At 35.2% G+C, this 26,064-nt stretch overlaps 1 protein-coding gene across 6 annotated transcripts in view; it reads left to right on the forward strand.

Moving 5' to 3' along the window:
• Nucleotides 1–19,081, forward strand: part of LOC112246286 (glutaminase kidney isoform, mitochondrial-like) — a 37,866-nt gene extending 18,785 nt beyond the window's left edge. For 5 of the 6 annotated variants that reach the window (XM_042324841.1, XM_042324842.1, XM_042324843.1 and 2 more), the window contains 11 exons: nucleotides 1,705–1,737; nucleotides 1,863–1,921; nucleotides 2,023–2,089; nucleotides 2,301–2,351; nucleotides 2,683–2,859; nucleotides 15,623–15,754; nucleotides 15,995–16,087; nucleotides 16,518–16,579; nucleotides 17,382–17,458; nucleotides 18,391–18,454; nucleotides 18,681–19,081. In XM_042324841.1, coding sequence (XP_042180775.1) covers nucleotides 1,705–1,737; nucleotides 1,863–1,921; nucleotides 2,023–2,089; nucleotides 2,301–2,351; nucleotides 2,683–2,859; nucleotides 15,623–15,754; nucleotides 15,995–16,087; nucleotides 16,518–16,579; nucleotides 17,382–17,458; nucleotides 18,391–18,454; nucleotides 18,681–18,843 — 978 coding nt within the window. In that variant the 3' untranslated portion in view covers nucleotides 18,844–19,081. Of the gene's footprint in view, nucleotides 1–1,704; nucleotides 1,738–1,862; nucleotides 1,922–2,022; nucleotides 2,090–2,300; nucleotides 2,352–2,682; nucleotides 2,860–15,622; nucleotides 15,755–15,994; nucleotides 16,088–16,517; nucleotides 16,580–17,361; nucleotides 17,459–18,390; nucleotides 18,455–18,680 lie in introns of those variants that run through there. The other variant, XR_006083809.1, reaches the window with a different exon arrangement.
• The last annotated feature ends 6,983 nt before the right edge of the window (nucleotides 19,082–26,064 follow it).

The following is a 26,064-nucleotide window of genomic DNA, read 5'->3' on the forward strand; positions in this document are numbered from 1 at the left end:
ATCCTGTAACTAGACAGTCTACAGACCACCCTATACATGGTGTGAGTATATCCTGTAACTAGACAGACAGTCTACAGACCACCCTATACATGGTGTGAGTGTATCCTGTAACTAGACAGTCTACAGACCACCCTATACATGGTGTGAGTATATCCTGTAACTAGACAGTCTACAGACCACCCTATACATGGTGTGAGTGTATCCTGTAACTAGACAGACAGTCTACAGACCACCCTATACATGGTGTGAGTGTATCCTGTAACTAGACAGTCTACAGACCACCCTATACATGGTGTGAGTATATCCTGTCTGACTTTAAATATTCCCTTAAAACATCCACTCTCAATGATGCATCAGTGATATTTGTCACTGTCATTATTTGCTAAATCCACTCAGTGTTTGACAAGCAAATCAACACAACAAACCAAGATCCAGGGCATCTGTCAATCTTTGACCCGAAGCTGACGTAGGTTTGGCTTTGTCCCGTTGAAACATGCAGCTCTAAACACACACACACGGCCTATCTGGCACGTAAGGTAGAAAGTAGTTACATGTACAGTAGTGTAGTGAGTAGGGTAGTCGGTAGTGTAGTGAGTAGGGTAGTCGGTAGTGTAGTGAGTAGGGTAGTCGGTAGTGTAGTGAGTAGGGTAGTCGGTAGTGTAGTGAGTAGGGTAGTCGGTAGTGTAGTCAGTAGGGTAGTCGGTAGTGTAGTGAGTAGGGTAGTCGGTAGTGTAGTCGGTAGTGTAGTGAGTAGGGTAGTCGGTAGTGTAGTGAGTAGGGTAGTCGGTAGTGTAGTGAGTAGGGTAGTCGGTAGTGTAGTGAGTAGGGTAGTCAGTAGTGTAGTCAGTAGTGTTGACCCTGGTTATGCCAGCTTTACTGCTCTCCTGTCACCCTCACACTGCTGGGGGAGGGACCCTGGGACCGGTGGGACCATCAGTTTAACCAATTAACAGAGCACTTTGGAGAGGTGGTCCGTGTGTGTTATCTCAGAGAGAGAGAGAAAGGTACATAGACAGAGCAGGCGAGTCTAACTGATATATAGTTAGATATTTCGGCCATAAAGACAGCGGGGGCCCCAGGCAAAGGGGGCTCCAGGTGGAAGTTAGCCTGAAGGAATAACAGCAGGGTTTAAGTTTGGATTTCGGCCTATCTATTCAGAATGAATCTTTAATTTAATAGATATACTTCAATAAAACTATTACTGTGTAATGCATCTTTGTGACGCAAACAATCTTATTTATACCCCAATACTGGACATTTGGGGTCACTTGGGCCATCACGGCTATGCTCTATAATTTATATAAAGTAGCCCCTTAAAAAATGTATTCCGAACAAAATCCACCTTTAACCTCTCAATGCTGGGTCAGTGATACACCTGTTTCAGACCAGGTGCTGTTGCTTTGGAACAGGTGATATTGCAGATTTACTACAGAGAGTACCTGTACTATCCTGAGACTTCATATAACCAGTGTCTTTATTAGGACACTGTCTACTGTGATAACTGCTTGTTTTTGTCACCTTGTTCAGGAGTAGACATTAGGACTTCAAGATGTGTGATCATTCATACTGTTAAAGTGTGTTGAGCCTACTGAGTCCTGAAGCCCTGTAGAACATCGCCACCCTGTGGCTGACTACTGAAACGGTTTTGATGTGGTGACCTGTCGTTTACACGGCTGTTCTGTCTGTCTTTCTGTGTGTCACCAGCCCGGTTCAAATAAGGCAGAGAAGTTTGACTATGTAAGTAGATAGACTTAATGTGTGTCATCATTCAGTATCATTCAAACGTAGTTCTATACAATGCACACATGATACGTTACATTACAATGCATTACTACACGATATCTCTCATCCTCTCTCCTCAGATGATGGAGTTCATTAAGAAGATGGCCGGTCGAGAGTACGTGGGGTTCAGCAATGCCACGTGAGTTTTAGTTCATGTCTTCATTTTCCGAGAGCAGAGTTATTCTCTCTGTTTGTTATATTATTGATGTTGTTGACTCTCTTTGTTTCTCTGTGTCTCAGGTTCCAGTCGGAAAAAGAAACAGGCGACAGAAATTTTGCAATTGGGTACTACCTCAAAGAGAAGAAGGTCAGTGGGGGACAGTGGCGATGGGAACATTATAATTACAGTAGTTCTGGGACACACCTCCTGATAACTTTCCAGCTCCTACTCAGGTCAGGAGGTTTGTGCACCAGAAAGATATTGATCCCTCACTGTGTGATGGTTATGTGATATTCATGTTTGAGATATTCTGTACCTGTATGAAATATTGATCATAGGAACTGATTTCCATCTGCAGTGTTTTCCCACTGGGGCAGAAATGATTGACGCGCTGGACTTCTATTTCCAGGTAAACTACAATTCCTCGGATAAACTTTATCACACTGTGACTGTGAATGTGGTTTTGCCATTTCTGGTAATGCGTCATTATGCTGATTTTTGACTGGACCTTAACATAAAGCATTACCCTATTTACTTGCAGTGCATATGAGTCACAGACACTGGAGCGGTTTCCCAGACATAAAGTAGGCTTAGTCCTCGACCTAAAAAAAGGTTATTTCAATGAAGATTCTCCATAGACTTCTTAGTTCAGTTCTCGGCTTAATATGTGTCTGGGAAACACGGAGCCTACATGTTTCTCTCTCTATCATTGTTTTAGTAAATACATTATTTCCTTTCAGCTGTGTTCCATAGAGGTGACTTGTGAGTCTGGAAGTGTCATGGCGGCAACGCTGGCCCACGGGGGGATCTGCCCAATCACCGGTGAGCGCGTCCTGAGTGCCGAGGCTGTAAGGAACACCCTGAGTCTAATGCACTCTTGCGGCATGTACGACTTCTCTGGACAGATGGCCTTCCATGTAAGTCATACTGTAGTCATATAGTAGTTATACAGCAGTCATATAGTACTCATGCTGTAGTCATATAGTAGTTATAAAGTAGTCCTATAGTATTTATGTAGTAGTTATACAGTAGTCATAAAGTAGTCATAAAGTAGTCATAAAGTAGTTATATAGTAGTCATAAAGTGGTTATATAGTAGTTATATAGTAGTAATAAAGTAGTTATATAGTAGTCATAAAGTAGTTATATAGTAGTCATAAAGTAGTCATAAAGTAGTTATATAGTAGTCATACTGTAGTTGTATAGTAGTCATAAAGTAGTTATATAGTAGGCATACTGTAGTCATACAGTAGTCATATAGTAGTTATAAAGTAGTCAAAGTAGTTGTATAGCAGTCATAGTAGTTATATAGTAGTCATAAAGTAGTTGTATAGTAGTTGTATAGTAGTCATAAAGTAGTTGTATAGCAGTCATAAAGTAGTTATACAGTAGTCATAAAGTAGTTATATAGTAGTCATAAAGTACTTATACAGTAGTCATATAGTAGTCATAAAGTAGTTATATAGTAGTCAAAGTAGTTATATAGTAGTCAAAAAAGTAGTTGTATAGCAGTCATAAAGTAGTTATATAGTAGTCATAAAGTAGTTATATAGTAGTCATAAAGTAGTTATATAGTAGTCATAAAGTAGTTATATAGTAGTCATAAAGTAGTTATATAGTAGTCATAAAGTAGTTATATAGTAGTCATAAAGTAGTTATACAGTAGTCATAAAGTAGTTATATAGTAGTTATACAGTAGTCATAAAGTAGTTATATAGTAGTTATACAGTAGTCATAAAGTAGTTATATAGTAGTCATAAAGTAGCTATATAGTAGTCATAAAGTAGTCAAAGTAGTTATATAGTAGTCAAAGTAGTTATATAGTAGTCATATAGTAGTTATATAGTAGTCATAAAGTAGTTATATAGTAGTCATAAAGTAGTCAAAGTAGTTATATAGTAGTCATAAAGTAATTATATAGTAGTCATGAAGTAGTTATATAGTAGTCATAAAGTAGTCAAAGTAGTTATATAGTAGTCATAAAGTAATTATATAGTAGTCATGAAGTAGTTATATAGTAGTCATAAAGTACTTATACAGTAGTCATATAGTAGTTATATAGTAGTCATAAAGTAGTTATATAGTAGTTGTATAGTAGTCAAAGTAGTTGTATAGCAGTCATAAAGTAGTTATACAGTAGTCATAAAGTAGTTATATAGTAGTCATGAACTAGTTATACAGTAGTCATGAACTAGTTATACAGTAGTCATAAACTAGTTATACAGTAGTCATAAAGTACTTATATAGTAGTCATAAAGTAGTTATATAGTAGTCAAAGTAGTCAAAGTAGTTATATAGTAGTCAAAAGTAATTATATAGTAGTCATGAAGTAGTTATATAGTAGTCATAAAGTAGTTATACAGTAGTCATAAAGTAGTTATATAGTAGTCATAAAGTAGTCAAAGGAGTTATATAGTAGTCATAAAGTAGTTATACAGTCAAAGTAGTTATATAGTAGTCATAAAGGAGTCAAAGTAGTTATACAGTAGTCATAAAGTAGTTATATAGTAGTCATGAAGTAGTTATATAGTAGTCATGAAGTAGTTATACAGTAGTTATAAAGTAGTCATATAGTAGTCAAAGTAGCTTTAAAGTAGTTATACAGTAGTCAAAGTAGTTGTATAGCAGTCATATAGTAGTCATAAAGTAGTTATATAGTAGTCATAAACTAGTTATACAGTAGTCATAAAGTAGTTATATAGTAGTCATAAACTAGTTATATAGTAGTCATAAAGTAGTCAAAGCAGTTATATAGTAGTCATAAAGTAATTATATAGTAGTCATAAAGTAGTTATATAGTAGTCATGAAGTAGTTATATTGTAGTCATAAAGTAGTCAAAGTAGTTATATAGTAGTCATAAAGTAGTCATAAACTAGTTATACAGTAGTCATAAACTAGTTATACAGTAGTCATAAAGTAGTTATATAGTAGTCATAAAGTAGTTATATAGTAGTCAAAGTAGTCAAAGTAGTTATATAGTAGTCATAAAGTAATTATACAGTAGTCAAAGTAGTTATATAGTAGTCATAAAGTAGTCAAAGTAGTTATACAGTAGTCATAAAGTAGTTATATAGTAGTCATAAAGTAGTTATATAGTAGTCATAAAGTAGTTATACAGTAGTTATACAGTAGTCATAAAGTAGTTATATAGTAGTCATAAAGTAGTCAAAGTAGTTATACAGTAGTCATAAAGTAGTTATATAGTAGTCATGAAGTAGTTATATAGTAGTCATGAAGTAGTTATACAGTAGTCAAAGTAGTTATATAGTAGTCATAAAGTAGTTATATAGTAGTCATACTGTAGTCATACAGTAGTCATATAGTAGTTATAAAGTAGTCAAAGTAGCTTTAAAGTAGTTATACAGTAGTCAAAGTAGTTGTATAGCAGTCATATAGTAGTCATAAAGTAGTTATATAGTAGTCATAAAGTAGTTATATAGTAGTCAAAGTAGTTATATAGTAGTCATAAACTAGTTATATAGTAGTCATAAAGTAGTCAAAGCAGTTATATAGTAGTCATAAAGTAATTATATAGTAGTCATAAAGTAGTTATATAGTAGTCATAAAGTAGTTATACAGTAGTCATAAAGTAGTCAAAGTAGTTATATAGTAGTCATGAAGTAGTCATAAAGTAGTCAAAGTAGTTATATAGTAGTCATAAAGTAGTCATAAACTAGTTATACAGTAGTCATAAACTAGTTATACAGTAGTCATAAAGTAGTTATATAGTAGTCATAAAGTAGTTATATAGTAGTCAAAGTAGTCATAGTAGTTATATAGTAGTCATAAAGTAATTATATAGTAGTCATGAAGTAGTTATATAGTAGTCATGAAGTATTTATACAGTAGTCAAAGTAGTTATAAAGTAGTCATATAGTAGTCAAAGTAGCTTTAAAGTAGTTATACAGTAGTCAAAGTAGTTGTATAGCAGTCATATAGTAGTTATACAGTAGTCATAAAGTAGTTATACAGTAGTCATATAGTAATCATATAGTAGTCATAAAGTAGTTGTATAGTAGTTGTATAGTAGTTATATAGTAATCATAAAGTAGTTATACAGTAGTCATAAAGTAGTTATATAGTAGTTATATAGTAGTCATAAAGTAGTTATACAGTAGTCATAAAGTAGTCAAAGTAGTTATATAGTAGTCATGAAGTAGTTATATTGTAGTCATAAAGTAGTCAAAGTAGTTATATAGTAGTCATAACGTAGTTATACAGTAGTCAAAGTAGTTATATAGTAGTCATAAAGTAGTCAAAGTAGTTATATAGTAGTCATAAAGTAGTTATATAGTCGTCATGAAGTAGTTATACAGTAGTCAAAGTAGTTATAAAGTAGTCATATAGTAGTCAAAGTAGCTTTAAAGTAGTTATACAGTAGTCAAAGTAGTTGTATAGCAGTCATATAGTAGTTATACAGTAGTCATAAAGTAGTTATATAGTAGTCATATAGTAGTCATAAAGTAGTTGTATAGTAGTTATATAGTAATCATAAAGTAGTTATACAGTAGTCATAAAGTAGTTATATAGTAGTCATAAAGTAGTTATATAGTAGTCAAAGTAGTTATATAGTAGTCATAAAGTCAGTTATATAGTAGTTATACAGTAGTCATAAACTAGTTATACAGTAGTCATAAAGTAGTTATATAGTAGTCATAAAGTAGTTATATAGTAGTCATGAAGTAGTTATATAGTAGTCATAAAGTAGTTATATAGTAGTCATAAAGTAGTTATATAGTAGTCATAAAGTAGTTGTATAGTAGTTGTATAGTAGTTATATAGTAATCATAAAGTAGTTATATAGTAATCATAAAGTAGTTATATAGTAATCATAAAGTAGTTATATAGTAGTCATAAAGTAGTTATATAGTAGTCATAAAGTAGTTATATAGTAGTCAAAGTAGTTATATAGTAGTCATAAAGTAATCATATAGTAGTCAAAGTAGCTTTAAAGTAGTTATACAGTATTCAAAGTAGTTGTATAGTAGTTATATAGTAGTCATAAAGTAGTTATATAGTAGTCAAAGTAGTTATATAGTAGTCAAAGTAGTTATATAGTAGTCAAAGTAGTTATATAGTAGTCAAAGTAGTTATATAGTAGTCAAAGTAGTTATATAGTAGTCAAAGTAGTTATATAGTAGTCAAAGTAGTTATATAGTTGTCAAAGTAGTTATATAGTAGTCAAAGTAGTTATATAGTAGTCAAAGTAGTTATATAGTTGTCAAAGTAGTTATATAGTAGTCATAAAGTAGTTGTATAGTAGTTGTATAGTAGTTATATAGTAATCATAAAGTAGTTATACAGTAGTCATAAAGTAGTTATATAGTAGTTATATAGTAGTCATAAAGTAGTTATACAGTAGTCATAAACTAGTTATACAGTAGTCATAAAGTAGTTATACAGTAGTCATAAAGTAGTTATACAGTAGTCATATAGTAGTCATATAGTAGTCATAAAGTAGTTGTATAGTAGTTGTATAGTAGTTATATAGTAATCATAAAGTAGTTATACAGTAGTCATAAAGTAGTTATATAGTAGTTATATAGTAGTCATGAAGTAGTTATATAGTAGTCATATAGTAGTCATATAGTAGTAAAAGTAGCTTTAAAGTAGTTATATAGTAGTCATAAAGTAGTTATATAGTAGTCAAAGTAGTTATATAGTAGTCAAAGTAGTTATATAGTAGTCAAAGTAGTTATATAGTAGTCAAAGTAGTTATATAGTTGTCAAACTAGTTATATAGTTGTCAAAACTAGTTATATAGTAGTCATAAAGTAGTTATATAGTAGTCATAAAGTAATTATATAGTAGTCATGATGTAGTTATACAGTAGTCATAAAGTAGTTATATAGTAGTCATAAACTAGTTATACAGTAGTCATAAACTAGTTATATAGTAGTCATAAAGTAGTTATATAGTAGTCATAAAGTAGTTATATAGTAGTCATAAAGTAGTTATATAGTAGTCATAAAGTAGTTATATAGTAGTCATAAAGTAGTTGTATAGTAGTTGTATAGTAGTTATATAGTAATCATAAAGTAGTTATATAGTAATCATAAAGTAGTTATATAGTAGTCATAAAGTAGTTATATAGTAGTCAAAGTAGTTATATAGTAGTCAAAGTAGTTATATAGTAGTCAAAGTAGTTATATAGTTGTCAAAGTAGTTATATAGTAGTCAAAGTAGTTATATAGTTGTCAAAGTAGTTATATAGTAGTCATAAAGTAGTCAAAGGAGTTATATAGTAGTCATAAAGTAGTTATACAGTCATAAAGTAGTCAAAGTAGTTATATAGTAGTCATAAAGTAGTTATACAGTAGTCATAAAGTAGTTATATAGTAGTCATAAAGTAGTCAAAGTAGTTATACAGTAGTCATAAAGTAGTTATATAGTAGTCATAAAGTAGTTATACAGTAGTCATGAAGTAGTTATATAGTAGTCATGAAGTAGTTATACAGTAGTCAAAGTAGTTATATAGTAGTCATAAAGTAGTTATATAGTAGTCATACTGTAGTCATACTGTAGTCATACAGTAGTCATATAGTAGTTATAAAGTAGTCAAAGTAGCTTTAAAGTAGTTATACAGTAGTCAAAGTAGTTGTATAGCAGTCATATAGTAGTCATAAAGTAGTTATATAGTAGTCATAAACTAGTTATACAGTAGTCATAAAGTAGTTATATAGTAGTCATAAACTAGTTATATAGTAGTCAAAGTAGTTATATAGTAGTCATAAAGTAATTATATAGTAGTCATAAAGTAGTTATATAGTAGTCATAAAGTAGTTATACAGTAGTCATAAAGTAGTCAAAGTAGTTATATAGTAGTCATGAAGTAGTTATATTGTAGTCATAAAGTAGTCAAAGTAGTTATATAGTAGTCATAACGTAGTTATACAGTAGTCAAAGTAGTTATATAGTAGTCATAAAGTAGTTATACAGTAGTCATAAAGTAGTTATATAGTAGTCATAAAGTAGTCAAAGTAGTTATATAGTAGTCATAAAGTAGTTATATAGTCGTCATGAAGTAGTTATACAGTAGTCAAAGTAGTTATATAGTAGTCAAAGTAGTTATATAGTAGTCAAAGTAGTTATATAGTAGTCAAAGTAGTTATATAGTAGTTATACAGTATTCAAAGTAGTTGTATAGTAGTTATATAGTAGTCAAAAGTAGTTATATAGTAGTCAAAGTAGTTATATAGTAGTCAAAGTAATATAGTAGTCAAAGTAGTTATATAGTTGTCAAAGTAGTTATATAGTAGTCAAAAGTAGTTATATAGTAGTCAAAAGTAGTTATACAGTCATAAAGTAGTCAAAGTAGTTATATAGTAGTCAAAAGTAGTTATATAGTAGTCATAAAGTAGTCAAAGTAGTTATACAGTAGTCATAAAGTAGTTATATAGTAGTCATAAAGTAGTTATATAGTAGTCATGAAGTAGTTATATAGTAGTCATGAAGTAGTTATACAGTAGTCAAAGTAGTTATATAGTAGTCATAAAGTAGTTATATAGTAGTCATACTGTAGTCATATAGTAGTCATGATGTAGTTATACAGTAGTCATAAAGTAGTTATACAGTAGTCATAAAGTAGTTATATAGTAGTCATAAAGTAGTTATATAGTAGTCATAAAGTAGTTATATAGTAGTCATATAAATAAAGTAGTTATATAGTAGTCATAAAGTAGTTATATAGTAGTCATAAAGTAGTTGTATAGTAGTTATATAGTAATCATAAAGTAGTTATATAGTAGTCATAAAGTGGTTTATAGTAGTTATATAGTAGTCATAAAGTAGTTATATAGTAGTCATAAAGTAGTTATATAGTAGTCAAAGTAGTTATATAGTAGTCATAAAGTAATTATATAGTAGTCATGAAGTAGTTATATAGTAGTCATAAAGAGTCAAAGGAGTTATTATAAAGTAGTTATACAGTCATAAAGTAAAAGTAGTTATATAGTAGTCAAAAGTTTATATAGTAGTCATGAAGTAGTTATACAGTAGTCAAAGTAGTTATATAGTAGTCATAAAGTAGTTATATAGTAGTCATACTGTAGTCATACAGTAGTCATATAGTAGTTATAAAGTAGTCAAAGTAGCTTTAAAGTAGTTATACAGTAGTCAAAGTAGTTGTATAGCAGTCATATAGTAGTCATAAAGTAGTTATATAGTAGTCATAAAGTAGTTATATAGTAGTCAAAGTAGTTATATAGTAGTCATAAACTAGTTATATAGTAGTCAAAGTAGTTATATAGTAGTCATAAAGTAATTATATAGTAGTCATAAAGTAGTTATATAGTAGTCATAAAGTAGTTATACAGTAGTCATAAAGTAGTCAAAGTAGTTATATAGTAGTCATGAAGTAGTTATATTGTAGTCATAAAGTAGTCAAAGTAGTTATATAGTAGTCATAACGTAGTTATACAGTAGTCAAAGTAGTTATATAGTAGTCATAAAGTAGTCAAAGTAGTTATATAGTAGTCATAAAGTAGTCATATAGTAGTCAAAGTAGCTTTAAAGTAGTTATACAGTATTCAAAGTAGTTGTATAGTAGTTATATAGTAGTCATAAAGTAGTTATATAGTAGTCAAAGTAGTTATATAGTAGTCAAAGTAGTTATATAGTAGTCAAAGTAGTTATATAGTAGTCAAAGTAGTTATATAGTAATCATAAAGTAGTTATATAGTAATCATAAAGTAGTTATATAGTAATCATAAAGTAGTTATATAGTAGTCATAAAGTAGTTATATAGTAGTCATAAAGTAGTTATATAGTAGTCAAAGTAGTTATATAGTAGTCATAAAGTAATTATATAGTAGTCATGAAGTAGTTATATAGTAGTCATAAAGTAGTCAAAGGAGTTATATAGTAGTCATAAAGTAGTTATACAGTCATAAAGTAGTCAAAGTAGTTATATAGTAGTCATAAAGTAGTTATACAGTAGTCATAAAGTAGTTATATAGTAGTCATAAAGTAGTCAAAGTAGTTATACAGTAGTCATAAAGTAGTTATATAGTAGTCATGAAGTAGTTATATAGTAGTCATGAAGTAGTTATACAGTAGTCAAAGTAGTTATATAGTAGTCATAAAGTAGTTATATAGTAGTCATAAAGTAGTCAAAGTAGTTATATAGTAGTCATAAAGTAGTTATATAGTAGTCATAAAGTAGTTATACAGTAGTCATAAAGTAGTCATAAAGTAGTCATAAAGTTTATATAGTAGTCATAAACTAGTTATACAGTAGTCATAAAGTAGTTATATAGTAGTCATAAAGTAGTTATACAGTAGTCATAAAGTAGTTATATAGTAGTCATGATGTAGTTATACAGTAGTCATAAAGTAGTCAAAGTAGTTATATAGTAGTCATAAAGTAGTTATACAGTCATAAAGTAGTCAAAGTAGTCATAAAGTAGTTATACAGTAGTCATAAAGTAGTTATATAGTCGTCATGAAGTAGTTATACAGTAGTCAAAGTAGTTATAAAGTAGTCAAAGTAGTTATATAGTAGTCATAACGTAGTTATACAGTAGTCATAAAGTAGTTATATAGTAGTCATAAAGTAGTCAAAGTAGTTATATAGTAGTCATAAAGTAGTTATATAGTCGTCATGAAGTAGTTATACAGTAGTCAAAGTAGTTATAAAGTAGTCATATAGTAGTCAAAGTAGCTTTAAAGTAGTTATACAGTAGTCAAAGTAGTTGTATAGCAGTCATATAGTAGTTATACAGTAGTTATAAAGTAGTTATACAGTAGTCATATAGTAGTCATATAGTAGTCATAAAGTAGTTATATAGTTGTCAAAGTAGTTATATAGTTGTCAAAGTAGTTATATAGTAGTCATAAAGTAGTTATATAGTAGTCATGATGTAGTTATACAGTAGTCATAAAGTAGTCAAAGTAGTTATATAGTAGTTATATAGTAGTCATAAAGTAGTTATATAGTAGTCAAAGTAGTTATATAGTAGTTATAAAGTAGTTATAAAGTAGTTATACAGTAGTCATAAAGTAGTCATAAAGTAGTCATAAAGTAGTTATACAGTAGTCATAAAGTAGTTATACAGTAGTCATAAAGTAGTTATACAGTAGTCATAAAGTAGTTATACAGTAGTCATATAGTAGTTATATAGTAGTCATAAAGTAGTTATATAGTAGTCAAAGTAGTTATATAGTAGTCATAAAGTAGTTTTATAGTAGTTATACAGTCATCATATAGGTTTTTATTTAACCAGGTTGGCCTGTTGAGAAGTTGTTCTCATTAACAACTGTGACCTGGCCAAGATAAAGCAAAGCAGTGCGACACAAACAACAACACAGAGTTACACATGGAATAAACAAATGTACATTCAATAAGACAATAGAAAAGTCTATATACAGTTTGTGCAAATGAGGTAAGTTTAGGGACGCAAGGCAATAAATAGGCCATAGTTTTGAAATAATTACAATTTAGCAATTAAACACTGGAGTGATAGATGTGCAGAAGATGAATGTGCAAGTAGAGATACTGAGGTGCAAAGGAGCAACAACAACAAAATTACATGGGGATGAGGTAGTTGGATGGGATATTTACACATAGGCTATGTACAGGTGCAATGATCAAATGTATTTATATAGCCCTTCGTACATCAGCTGATATCTCAAAGTGGTGTACAGAAACCCAGCCTAAAACCCTAAACAGCAAGCAATGCAGGTGTAGAAGCACGGTGGCTAGGAAAAACTCCCTAGAAAGGCCAAAACCTAGGAAGGAACCTAGAGAGGAACCAGGCTATGAGGGGTGGCCAGTCCTCTTCTGGCTGTGCCGGGTGGAGATTATAACAGATCTGTAAGCTATTCTGACAGCTGATGCTTAAAGCCTAGTGAGGGAGATATGACTCTCCAGCTTCAGTGATTTTTGCAGTCCGTTCCAGTCATTTTCAGCAGAGAACTGGAAGGAGAGGCGGCCAAAGGAGTAATTGGCTTTGGGGATGACCAGTGAAATATACCTGCTGGAGCACGTGCTATGGGTGGGTGCTGCTATGGTGACCAGTGAGCTGAGATAAGGCGGGGCTTTACCTGGACAAGACTTACAGATGAAGTAGTAATATAGTAGTCAGAGTAGTTGTACAGTAGCCATATAGTAGTTAAACAGTAGTCTTATAGTAGTGATATAGTAGGGAAAGGTATACAACTACCTATGTACGGTGCATTTGAAAATATTCAGACCCATTCACTTGTTCTACTTTTTGTTACGTTCCAGCATTACTCTAAAATTTTAGATTTGTTTTCCCTCATCAATCTACGCACCATATCCATAATGACAAAGAAAAAAATGAAAATATCACGTTTACATACAGTGGGGCAAAAAAGTATTTAGTCAGCCACCAATTGTGCAAGTTCTGCGACTTAAAAAGATGAGAGAGGCCTGTAATTTTCATCATAGGTACACTTCAACTATGACAGACAAAATGAGAAGAAAAAAAATCCAGAAAATCACATTGTAGGATTTTTAATGAATTTATTTGCAAATTATGGTGGAAAATAAGTATTTGGTCAATAATAAAAGTTTATCTCAATACTTTGTTATATACCCTTTGTTGGCAATGACAGAGGTCAAACGTTTTCTGTAAGTCTTCACACACGGTTGCTGGTATTTTGGCCCATTCCTCCATGCAGATCTCCTCTAGAGCAGTGATGTTTTGGGGCTGTTGCTGGGCAACACGGACTTTCAACTCCCTCCAAAGATCTTTTTAATTGGGAGAACTTGCACAATTGGTGGCTGACTAAATACTTTTTTGCCCCACTGTAAGTATTCAGTAGGGTTGCACAATTTGGGGTATATTTAGAGGTGGAAACTTTCTGTGGGAATTAACGGAAATATAAATAAATATTAATACCATTTAAATGTAGATGTTTTTTGCATTGAATATATTTACCATATCATATGGAGACAGAAACATAATCATTGTACCTTATCATAAGTAGACATATTAAATCCTTCCAATAGAAATTTTAAAAACATTTAAAAAACAATTTAGTACAAATTGAACTTTAATTAAATTAAAGAAAGGGAATATTGAATGATCCCCAATGATCCATTGCATCTCCCAAAAACATTTTCAACATATATCTGTAAAATGATAGTCTAGAAACAAAATCTTTGGTTGTCTTTTTCTCAGGCTTTTGTGTCTTCTCCCTGGACCTCCTCAATGTCCACCTCTTGAACATCAGACTCTGAGGCCTCATCTTCACTGTCATTTTCCAAACAAGGACCAGTTGCGCTCTGAGGCGGCTGATGTTGGTGGGATTTGGAGGATGTTGGAGGCAACAGGGGAAACAGCCTCAGATCCACAAAGTCCCTTCCACCAGGTGGATGATGAGATATGTTGGCACGACTGCCATATTGCATCTCTATCCCAAAGCCCTTGCTTGGAAGTGTACTTCACCAGACTGCCAAGAACCTTGCCCTCATCCAGGCCAAGGTGGCGAGACATGGTAGTGATGACACCATAGTCCTTCAGGCTTCTTGATGTATTTCAGAACTGCAGTTTCCACGGCTTGGAGCAACAGTGAGCAGGGCAGTACGGATTTCTTCGCTTACATCTGCAAGCAGAGTCTGAACATCAGACAGGATGGCATTGTCTCCCTCAATCCGTGCAATGGCTACGGCAGTTTCAGGCTGCTTACCACTCTCTCAAAATACATCATCCAGGAGGATCCTCTTGATCGGGCAGTCCATATATCGGCAGACTGTGATATGGCCATTTCTTGGAGAGACTCCTTCTGGAAGGTTCTCCCATCTCCACAGAGGAACTCTGGAGTTCTGTCAGAGTGACCATCGGGTTCTTGGTCACTTTCTTGCTCAGTTTGGCCAGGTGGCCAACCCTAGGAAGAGTCTTGGTGGTTCCAAACTTCTTCCATTTAACAATGATTGAGTCCACAGTGTTCTTGGGGACCTTCAATACTGCAGACATTTTTTGGTACCATTCTCCTGATCTGTGCCTCGACACAATCCTGACTCAGAGCTCTACGGACAATTCCTTCAACCTCATGGCTTGGTTTTTGCTCTGACATGCACTGTCAACTGTGGGAACTTACATAGACAGGTGTGTGCCTTTCCAAATCATGTCCAATCAATTGAATTTACCACAGTTGGGCTCCAATTAATGATGATCAATGGAATCTCAAGGATGATCAATGGAATCTCAAGGATGATCAATGGAATCTCAAGGATGATCAATGGAATCTCAAGGATGATCAATGGAATCTCAAGGATGATCAATGGAATCTCAAGGATGATCAATGGAATCTCAAGGATGATCAATGGAAACAGGATGCACCTGATCTCAAATTCTCATAGAAAACGTTCTGAATACCTATGTAAATAAGGTATCTGTTTTTTATTTTTAATACATTTGCAAAAATGTCTAAAAACCTTATTTTGCGTTGTCATTATGGGGTATTGAGGACATTTTTTTTTAAATCCATTTTAGAATAAGGCTGTAACGTAAAGTGAAGGGATCTGAATACTTCCTGAATACACTGTATCTGTATTAGTCATTTAGTAAACTGTTTTAAATACCCTGTATTAATAGTCGAGTAAACCTTTTCAAACATCTATTTGCCAAATGAAGGCCACCTTTTTCTTTAGTTGGATGATATAACGGACACTTTTACCATACCCTGTATGGCCCCTGTATGCTTCTCTCCCAGGTGGGCTTGCCTGCTAAGTCTGGGGTGTCAGGAGCAGTTCTGTTGGTGGTTCCTAACGTCATGGGAGTGATGTGTTGGTCTCCTCCATTAGACAGAGTTGGAAACAGTGTCCGAGGAATACACTTCTGCCAGGTAACCCGTTTTACACATGATGTATGACACAAAGACTGAATGACTTGTACAGAGTAAACACATGCATGTACAGGAGGGAGAAATGCTTGTGCACTCCGTATTCATGTGTTTTGCCGAGGTTTTTGTGTTACCAAGTCCTCGTATCGGTACTCCTTTAAATAGCGTTTAACCACATGTAACACATATCGTGTTTTCGCTTCCCCATAAACTATCTGCTTTTTTTCTGTCTTGGTCTTGCAGGAGCTGGTGTCTTCGTTTAACTTCCACAACTATGACAACCTGAGACACTTGGTCAAGAAGCAGGACCCTCGAAGGCAGGACGGGGATGATAGGGTAAGGGCTTTTGAGAGTTATGAGCGTTTTATGAAAATCAAATCCAATTTTAGCAGATGGTTAGCAGATGTTATTACGAGTGTAGCGAAATGCTTGTGCTTCTAGTTCCGAAGGTGCAGCAATATCTAACAAGTAATCTAACAATTCCACAACAACTACCTAATACACACAAATCTAAGTAAAGGAATAGAAATCGAATATATAAACATACATATTCTTATTCCATCCCTTTACTTAGATGTGTGTGTATTAGGTAGTTTTTGTGGAATTGTTAAGGTAAACATACCAACAATTGAACATATTTGCTAGAACATAAATTGAGGTTGAAGTTTGCTCTTGTTATGATGAGCACTATGACTGACATGGGGGCGGTGTTGTCTACCGGTATCCCGCCCAGTCTAAGGTGTATTTATCTCTGCTATATCTGTAGAACAAGTCTGTGGTGAGCCTGATGTTTGCAGCCTACAGTGGAGATGTGTCAGCCCTCAGAAGGTAAAATACCAAATCAAGGAGTCTACAGAAGGAGGGTTTATGCTTTACTTAGTTTCACCACAAAGTCACATGCTGTAGATGTCACTCTCTCGTCTCACTACTAATCCTTCACAGTAACTATTGATGTCACTCGCTCTCCTAACTACTAAATCTTCACAGTAACTCTTGATGTCACTCGCGCTCCTAATTACGGATCCTTCACAGTAACTCTTGATGTCACTCTATCCTCGCTACTAATCCTTCACAGTAACTCTTGATGTCACTCTCTCCTCGCTACTAAATCTTCAAGTAACTACGGATCCTTCACAGTAACTCTTGATGTCACTCGCTCTCCTAACTACTAAATCTTCACAGTAACTCTTGATGTCACTCGCGCTCCTAATTACGGATCCTTCACAGTAACTCTTGATGTCACTCTATCCTCGCTACTAATCCTTCACAGTAACTCTTGATGTCACTCTCTCCTCGCTACTAATCCTTCACAGTAACTATTGATGTCACTCTCTCCTAGCTACTAATCCTTCACAGTAACTCTTGATGTCACTCTCTCCTCGCTACTAATCCTTCACAGTAACTATTGATGTCACTTTCTCCTAGCTACTAATCCTTCACAGTAACTCTTGATGTCACTCTCTCCTCGCTACTAATCCTTCACAGTAACTATTGATGTCACTCTCTCCTAGCTACTAATCTTTCACAGTAACTCTTGATGTCACTCTCTCTCCTCGCTACTAATCCTTCACAATAACTCTTTGAAATGAGGAATACTATGTAGAATATAGCTTGTCTCCTATCCTCTGAGGTTTGCTCTGTCATTGATGGACATGGAGCTGAAGGACTATGACTCTAGGACCGCGCTACACGTGGCTGCTGGTGAGGGTGAGTTTCTTTCCACTGGCGGCATTGGCTCTTCAAAATGTTCTTCAATGTGATGTTCTGATGCCTCTAGGGTAATTCAGACAGCTGATTGAGGACCTTATTACTGATGAATGTGATGTTCTGGTGCCTCTTGGGTAATTCAGACAGCTGATTGAGGACCTTATTACTGATGAATGTGATGTTCTGGTGCCTCTGGGGTCATTCAGACAGCTGGTTGACGACCTTATTACTGATGAATGTGATGTTCTGGTGCCTCTGGGGTAATTCAGACAGCTGATTGAGGACCGTAGTATTACTGATGAATGTGATGTTCTGGTGCCTCTTGGGGTCATTCAGACAGCTGATTGAGGAACTTATTACTGATGAATGTGATGTTCTGGTGCCTCTGGGGTCATTCAGACAGCTGATTGAGGACCGTAGTATTACTGATGAATGTGATGTTCTGGTGCCTCTTGGGTCATTCAGACAGCTGATTGAGGACCTTATTACTGATGAATGTGATGTTCTGGTGCCTCTAGGGTCATTCAGACAGCTGGTTGACGACCTTATTACTGATGAATGTGATGTTCTGGTGCCTCTAGGGTCATTCAGACAGCTGGTTGAGGACCTTATTAATGATGAATGTGATGTTCTGGTGCCTATTTGGTCATTCAGACAGCTGATTGAGGACCTTATTATTGTATTTATATTGAAGTTTGTGTTTTCTGTCATTTATGTAATTCAGGGCTCCTCTGTATGATTCCCTGATCAAATAAAGGTTCAATCAAATGCCTTATAATGCTTCATAGTGATGTTGTAGATACTTATGAGTTGTTATTACAGCTTCTAGCAAGTGTTATAATGCAGTAGAAGTGTATCATCAGGAATTATGTATGTGTGCCTCTTAGCAAGTGTTACCGGGCTAAGATACCTCTTTTGTGCTTTGTCCTCAGGCCATGTGGATGTGGTACGGTTCTTAACAGACGCCTGCAAAGTGAACCCCTTTGTGAAAGACCGGTACGGTAGTATTTATTCATTCATCCACCTATAGCAATCTATTGACATTTCCTCCAACCTAACAACATCTCTTAGCTACTATATTCCCAGCCTCTCATGTCTTATTTCTCCATCTCATTCGGTCCTTTGTGGCCGTTGTCTTTATTGAAAGGTATTTTTTTTTTTTTTTTGTAACTTCTGACATGCTTCATCTAGCTTCTGTCTTATCTCTACCACCTCCCTCCAGGTGGGGAAACATTCCTCTGGATGATGCCATGCAGTTTGGCCACAGTGCCGTGGTGAAGGTCCTACAGGATTACCAGGTGGCCTGCCAGGAACAGGAGAGACTCCCAGTGGCTGATACCATACCCATAGCCCCCAAACTAGAGACTGTAGAAGGCATGGTGTGATCATGGGCCGTATGTGTCAAGCGTCTCCCATTAGGAGTGCTGATCTAAGATCAATTTTTGCATAATGAAACAGATTATTATAGACAGGGAGAACAGTGATTCTAGATCAACACCCCACCTTGATAAATGGGCCCAGGACCATCAGGATCTATTAATTAGGCCCCAAACAGAAGAAAACAGATTGAAACATGGAGAGACTTTCTCAAGTTGTCCAATTAAAAAAAAACATGAATTTTCATTTCTGTTGCAAGTAAGTTTGTGTCCCAAGTGGCATTCTATTTCCTATAGACCTTTAGTGCACTACTTTTGGTTAGTAGTGTGTGTGTAGTGAATAGGGTGCTATTTGGGATGCTGCCCTAGTGTTATTCCTCCCATCAGGGCTTTCTCTGGGTACATCCCAATAATGTCTGCTTTCTCCTGAAGTGTTCACTACTTCCCACAAATCTAAAATGGTTTAATTAATTATACCAGTCATTACCTTTAATATTGGTGAAGGGAAGTTAACAAGTGCACACTTTGAGAGGAAGGAGAGATAATTGGGACAGAGTCCCCTATCTTGTATGCAGTATTTACTCCTCTCATTCAGTCAGAGATAAGACTTGTAACAATAATTGTTGGGCAGCATTCCGATACATATACTGATTCTAACTATTATGAACTTAGCAGAGTTCATTTTGTCAACAATAACGAAAAATATTCGGCAACAACTGATTTTTCCTGACTAAAACTAAGACTATAAGAAGACGAGAAAATAAACAACTTACAAATAGTTCGTCATTTTAGTTGACGCTAAATATAAGATGAGAAGTTCACCTGGGACTAATGGTCATTCAATTTGACATGACGCTCCTTCTGATCTGTTTTGTCCAATCAGAAGCATGCATGCCTTTGAAGCACTCGTCTCTCTGACAGAATGAACGTCTTTCATGTGCGCAGGCTACTTGAGTTTATTATAGCCCTGCCCGCCTTTCCAGCATACACAGCTCCCGGCGGTCACTTCAATCGTCTCTCTTTTGAACTGATGCGCAGGCAGGGAACTTCTAAATTGTAGCTAACCTCTATTCTGTTAAGAACCAATGTTCAAACTGTCCATTTTTGCTTTGATCACATCCAAAGCTATATTTTGCCATTTGCGCTGATATTCATCTGTGTTGTTACTCTCGCGTTCCGCAAATGCGAGTTGCAGTTACTTTTTACCCGATTGGAAATACTACTGCTATTTACTGAATATCAGGAGTACAGCCATAATTCTAATTCTGGCAAAGCTCAGATTCTCCCCTTTTTCAATTGATTCACAGAGTATGCACATGGTGGAAGTTAAGGGTAGCCTAAATATAAATTATTTAATGGAAAATGCCTTGACTAAAATGATGGTGACTAAAACCAGACATAAATTGTCCAGTGTTTAGACTGATAATCTTAAACTAAGAAGGATAAAATGACTCATGTGACTAAAATTAAAAGCCATTTTAGTCAAAAGACAAACTAAATCTAAAATAGATGCCAAAATGAACACTGCTGGGTACCAGTCTGTTTGTGGCATCAAGGAATAACAAGTTTGGTATGACTGAGATTTCACACGATAGCACAGACAGTTCTGGGACCTTTTACTAATTTATATAGGTCACTTTCACAATACACAACTGACCTATTCTATACCTTTCATGAAATGCCCTATTACAGCTTACCGATATCTTTGTCTTTGCTGTGTATTGGTGAACATTAGCACGTTGTTGCTACATTAGCTGAGGTTGTGCTACAAGGGCACAGCAGACGGATACTTCTAAGACCCAGTAATGATAAAGGAGTTCAGATGTCATGGTGACTGTTGTTTCAGTCATGTGTTTGGCCTCATTTGAGTACCTGGGGCTCTGTTGCAATATCCATCACTCGGAGTGAAGCAATGTATTGGGCATGCATTCTCAGTGGTGTGTGTGTGTAGCATCCGCAGCAGAACGAATGGTCAACTCTCAAACTGATGGTTCATGAATGTTTAATGCACTACCATTTCCATAAACACACCGTAAGAGCTGATGGAGAAACAAACCAAAAATGCTCTTACAATACAGTCCACAAACAATACACTTTTACACAACTTTACATTAACGTGCTTCATACATCAAATGCATCAATGTGCATGAGAATGTCTACCCCAAATAGTTGATTACGTGCTAATTGCTTGCTAATGTGGCGCAAAATTAACTAATATATTAGCCAGCACAAACAGTGGAGCTAGGCTACAACGTCATATTGCTAGCAGACTTTAGAACATCAGTTACAACACAAATATCCGTTCAGTATCCGTTCAAAATAATTAGAAAGATTTGAAATAAGACCGATATTGAAAAACAGTAAATACCTTGCTCTCTTTCCAGTTAGGTGCTAAGTTTGACGTTGTATACTTGGAACAACCTCCTTCACAAAAAGTCATTTTCCTTTTTCTCCCGTTTCCCATATACCCTTTGACCTTATATCAGAGAAGTCAAAAAGAAATCTGCTGGCAAAATAAGTCACACTAAACTGTTAAATGTACAGTGAGGTTTGAAAGATCATTAAAAAAAAAGAAGAGTCCAAATATTGAGCAGACATTGTGATCTGGCACTCGTTTTTAGGGGTTCATTTACAGTGTGCTAGAATGGACATTGGGACGTAGCTGGAGTTTGTTCATATTTAGTTACATATTTCTAAAGAGAACATGTCTACAAGTCTGTGCCTTACTTTATATAACTTTATCCTTTTATGTACGTTATTGGAGATCTACGTCCGTGGATGTAACACGTACCAATAAATGTAGTTAACCAATGTGGAACGTTGAGATATGAGGAAAACTGTGACGTACAGCATTCCTCTGATGTGAAATCGAACACATGTGCAAACATTGAATTGGACTTTGTGTAAATACTGTATTGCTTACATGTAAATAAGAAAGTGTATTTCCTAATGCCCGATTCTTTCGTTGAAGATATTCTTCGTCACTTGAATTCACTGGTGGGATTTTTATGTCATGATTATTTACATGTCTGAGTTATGAAAGAGATGATCTATTTAAACTCTGACCCCCTCTAGTGGCATTTTCTAAACAATGCATAATATTGTATACTACCCTCATAAAGTAAATTTAGCTTTCAAAACTACAAGTCCTACAAACTCATACTTAGTACTGTTAGAAAGTTAAGAAAGGAGTCAGAAACAATGTGACTACTACAGAGCCCGAGATGCAGCAGACCCCAAAAACGCTGAAATTTACCAAAACACATTCTTGATTTGGGGGTCCCCCCAATTGTCCCCATGTTGGGATAAAGAGATTTGAAAGGTATGATACAGAATATGTCACTAATAACTGTTACAAAATTAAAGAAAAAAAACTTTTACCTAATGGTGGCACTTTAAACATGGAAATTCCCATTGGAACACAGACACTCAAAGGGCATGTGCTACATTCTTACAGGAATTATATACATGTGACCTACCGGCTCGATTCAGTCTTATGTAGAAAAGTTTGAAATTGTGTTTTTACATTGGATAAAAGGAGGGACTTGTATATCATACACAACAGTTGAAGAACTATGGGAAAGTTATTCTGCTTTAAAAGTTGATAAACTTGTAATCTCACTTTTGAGAAAATGGCCCTTGAATGTTTTTGGTACACCTACTAGGAGAGCTCTTCTTTGTCAACATCCATTCAGCATTGTTCACACCCTCTTAAAAACAGACAGCTCGATACATTCAGCTTGTCAACACATCTTACAAAAACAAGTAGTGCTGAAGTCAATCTCTCTTCGACTTTGAGCCATGAGAGATTGACATGCATATCATTAATGTTAGTTCTCCATGTACATTTAAGGGCCAGCCGTAAGAGCCGAATTTTCCTTGTTAAGGCAGATCAGTGCTTTATTATTCATTATGAGATGTAGTTGAGGTTTAGTGAATGGTGTCTCAAATACAATGCTTTAAGTTTTGTAAATATTTAGGGCTAACTTATGTCGGATGACAATAGAATGACAATAGAATGTTCATGATGTCACCGTGACAACTGTCGATAGACATCGTATAAACCAGCTTTAGTCTTGAAATCTTTGGTTGTTTAGCACATGACCTCACATGGGAATCTTAAAGAGATGGGTGGGGCTAAGGCTTAAAATACTTGCACGCAGCTCGGACACCCATGCATACCCCACAAGACATGCCACCAGAGGTCTCTTCACAAGGGAAGGGAGGCACACAGTACTACGTAGAGCCATGACTAAATCGAACTCAGATTCCACTTCAAGTAACTGATGCAAGCAGTACTATCATGTAGTATGTAACATGTAGTAACCAAAAAAGTGGTAAACAAATCCAAATATATATATTTTTTTTGCACACTCTTGACATTCTCTCAACCAGCTTCACCTGGAATGCTTTTCCAACAGTCTTGAAGGAGTTCCCACATATGCTGAGCACTTGTTTGGCTGCTTTTCCTTCTGCAGTCCGACTCATCCCAAACCATTATTACTACATGATTCCATATGTGTTATTTCATAGTTTTGATGTCTTCACTATTATTCTACAATGTAGAAAATAGTAAAAAATTAAGACAAACCCTTGAATGAGTAGGTGTTCTAAAACTTTTAACCGGGAGTGTATATATAAATATATGGATGAGCAATGACAGAGCGACATAGGCAAGATGCAATATATTATATAAAATACAGTATATACAGACGAGATGAGTAATGCAAGATTACATTACATAGATATCTTGTCGCTCTCCCTCTTTAAACTCTAGAGGGCAGATTCTCAGACACAAATTAAGCCTGGTCCTGAACTTGCTCGATGGAGAATTTCCATTGAAATGGCTTTAAAATTCAGGACTAGGCTATGTCTGTGTCCGGGAAACCTTTCCACAACAGAGGTGTTACAGCAATGCTGTGTTGGGAAGACTGTTCACCAGGCACCCAGAGAGAGACCCACCATCACAGACCATGGTGGTCTTGACCTTACCTCCCCACCAGCTACCACGGGAGCAGGTCTTGTGCTCCAGTCCAGCATGGCCAGGTACAGTCTACCCTTTCATGAGGACAGGCTACCTCCAGCCAGGAAGGACATGATTAACATCGATTCTAAGAGCCACACACCCAAAACATTGAAGAGCGAGAGGATCTCATGCATTTGACTACGATTACAAGAGCAGTTACTGATGTCAAAATGAAAGCATTCAGTAAGATACAGTAGGTATTCAGAAGATGAACTACTGCTCAGTTACCACTGGGCGGCATATGCTCCCTCCGTTTCAATGAACCTCTGCCAAAAAGTCCATTATTTACCAGTTCACTTACTGTTACATTTGCTTTGATCACAAGCTGTGCGTCCCCGTCCAGTGATGTTGCAGGGGTCGTCCTGGGGCAGGATCTGGCCCCGGTTTGAGAAAGCGAACCCAGCTGGACGTTAGCATTAAACAAAGGGAAAGAATAGGACTAAATCCAATCAAACTTAATTTAAAGTGCATTTAAAATGTTGCTTCTACATCTGCGTTGCTTGCTGTTTGTGGTTTTAGGCTGGGTTTCTTTATAAGCACTTTTTGTGACATCTGCTGATGTAAAAAGGGCTTTCTAAATACGATTGATTGAGTTGATTTAGTCTTATTCTTTAACTTTTATTTTTTGGTTGAGATGAAGACGTGAATCCAACATATCAATGATTTATTTGTAAACAAACTGGAATTAAAGACAGATGAAGCCAGTGGCTCAAATGGAACTATCCAATCAGAAGATACATCTCCTTCAATTGTTGATATCTGGTTGCGTTGACAACCAAACACAATTCAATATAAAAAAATATATACAATAAATAACTATTAGATCTGTTCATATTTTCACAAATAGTGTAAAAAATCTGTGCGGAATCTCAAACTACATTGATCAATTGCACCATGTACTTTTTAAGTAATCTCAATGTCAAACCAGGTCATTTGGTTCTGCTATTAGATGAAGCACAGTGACTCATTTGTTGTAGTAATAAACAAAATATCTGACATTGTATTCCCATTTGAACCTTGCTGTGCTTTTAAATGGTTGAAAGCCCAGTGACAGACATTTGGGTGACAACTAACAAAAAAATATGACGTTGTTTTTCCATTGGAATTTGGTTGTGCTTTTAGATGGTTGAAAGCAAAGTGACAACACATTGTCAATACAACTAACTTTTGGCTGTATTTTTGAGTGGGTGGATATAGGTTGAAATCTCATTGATCAACGGCTCAACCAAATATTATCCAAGTTGAAATGACGCGGTGTGCCCAGTGGGTAGCGTCCTGTCCAAGGGCTGTACTTGCACATCAAGCTGCCTCACTCTACAGAAACATGAGATAGGTTCCTGCACCTATGAGCTGTCATTGGCTCACACAAGCCAGGGCTACTTAATTACAAAACAAGAGAGAGCTAACTGTACCTTCTTAGCATGACCTTCTTTACTTAGCTGCCATCTATGACATCATTCCCTCACACACAATTACCTCACTGTTTACTGTAAATGGTTGACATATTATTTGCAGTAGTTCTATGAGTAACTAAATGACAAGGCTGATATTCCCAGCAGCTCCACAAGGAATAACAGTATTAGATTCCAAAAATCTCCTCCAGATATGCATATCTATGCTGACTCACATTTTTATTTAATTTATTATTTATTTTATTCCTTTTGGGAAATGGGTCTTGTAGGTATTTACCACTATCTTCATGTAAAATAAAATATGAATAGCATTCCAATCCCCATGTTATTACCTGCCAGGAGATGGGTCTGGCAACTTCACCACCCACGACTCTCACCTCAGCTCCATCTTCCAGGTGTCTGGGCTGGGGCTCCTCCTCTGCAAGCACAAGACAGACACAACAGACAAAAGGTAAGGCCTCTAGGACATCGCTAATGTGGTGAGTGAGTGATACACTATACAGTACCCTTTAAATGTCCTACCCTCTTGAGAATTTGATCACATGACATTATTTACAATTTGACTGTTTCTGACCTGGAGAAAGTTTAAAACTGGCTTTCTTTAGACTAATTGAGTATCTGGAGCATCAGCATTTGTGGGTTTGATTACAGGCTCAAAATGGGTAGAAACAAAGACCTTTCTTCTGAAACTTGTCAGTCAATTGTTCTGAGAAATGAAGGCTATTCCATGCGAGAAATTGCAAAGAAACTGAAGATCTTGTACAACGCTGTGTACTGCTCCCTTCACAGAAC

Source organism: Oncorhynchus tshawytscha, linkage group LG07, assembly GCF_018296145.1.
Source record: "Oncorhynchus tshawytscha isolate Ot180627B linkage group LG07, Otsh_v2.0, whole genome shotgun sequence".
NCBI lineage: Eukaryota > Metazoa > Chordata > Actinopteri > Salmoniformes > Salmonidae > Oncorhynchus > Oncorhynchus tshawytscha.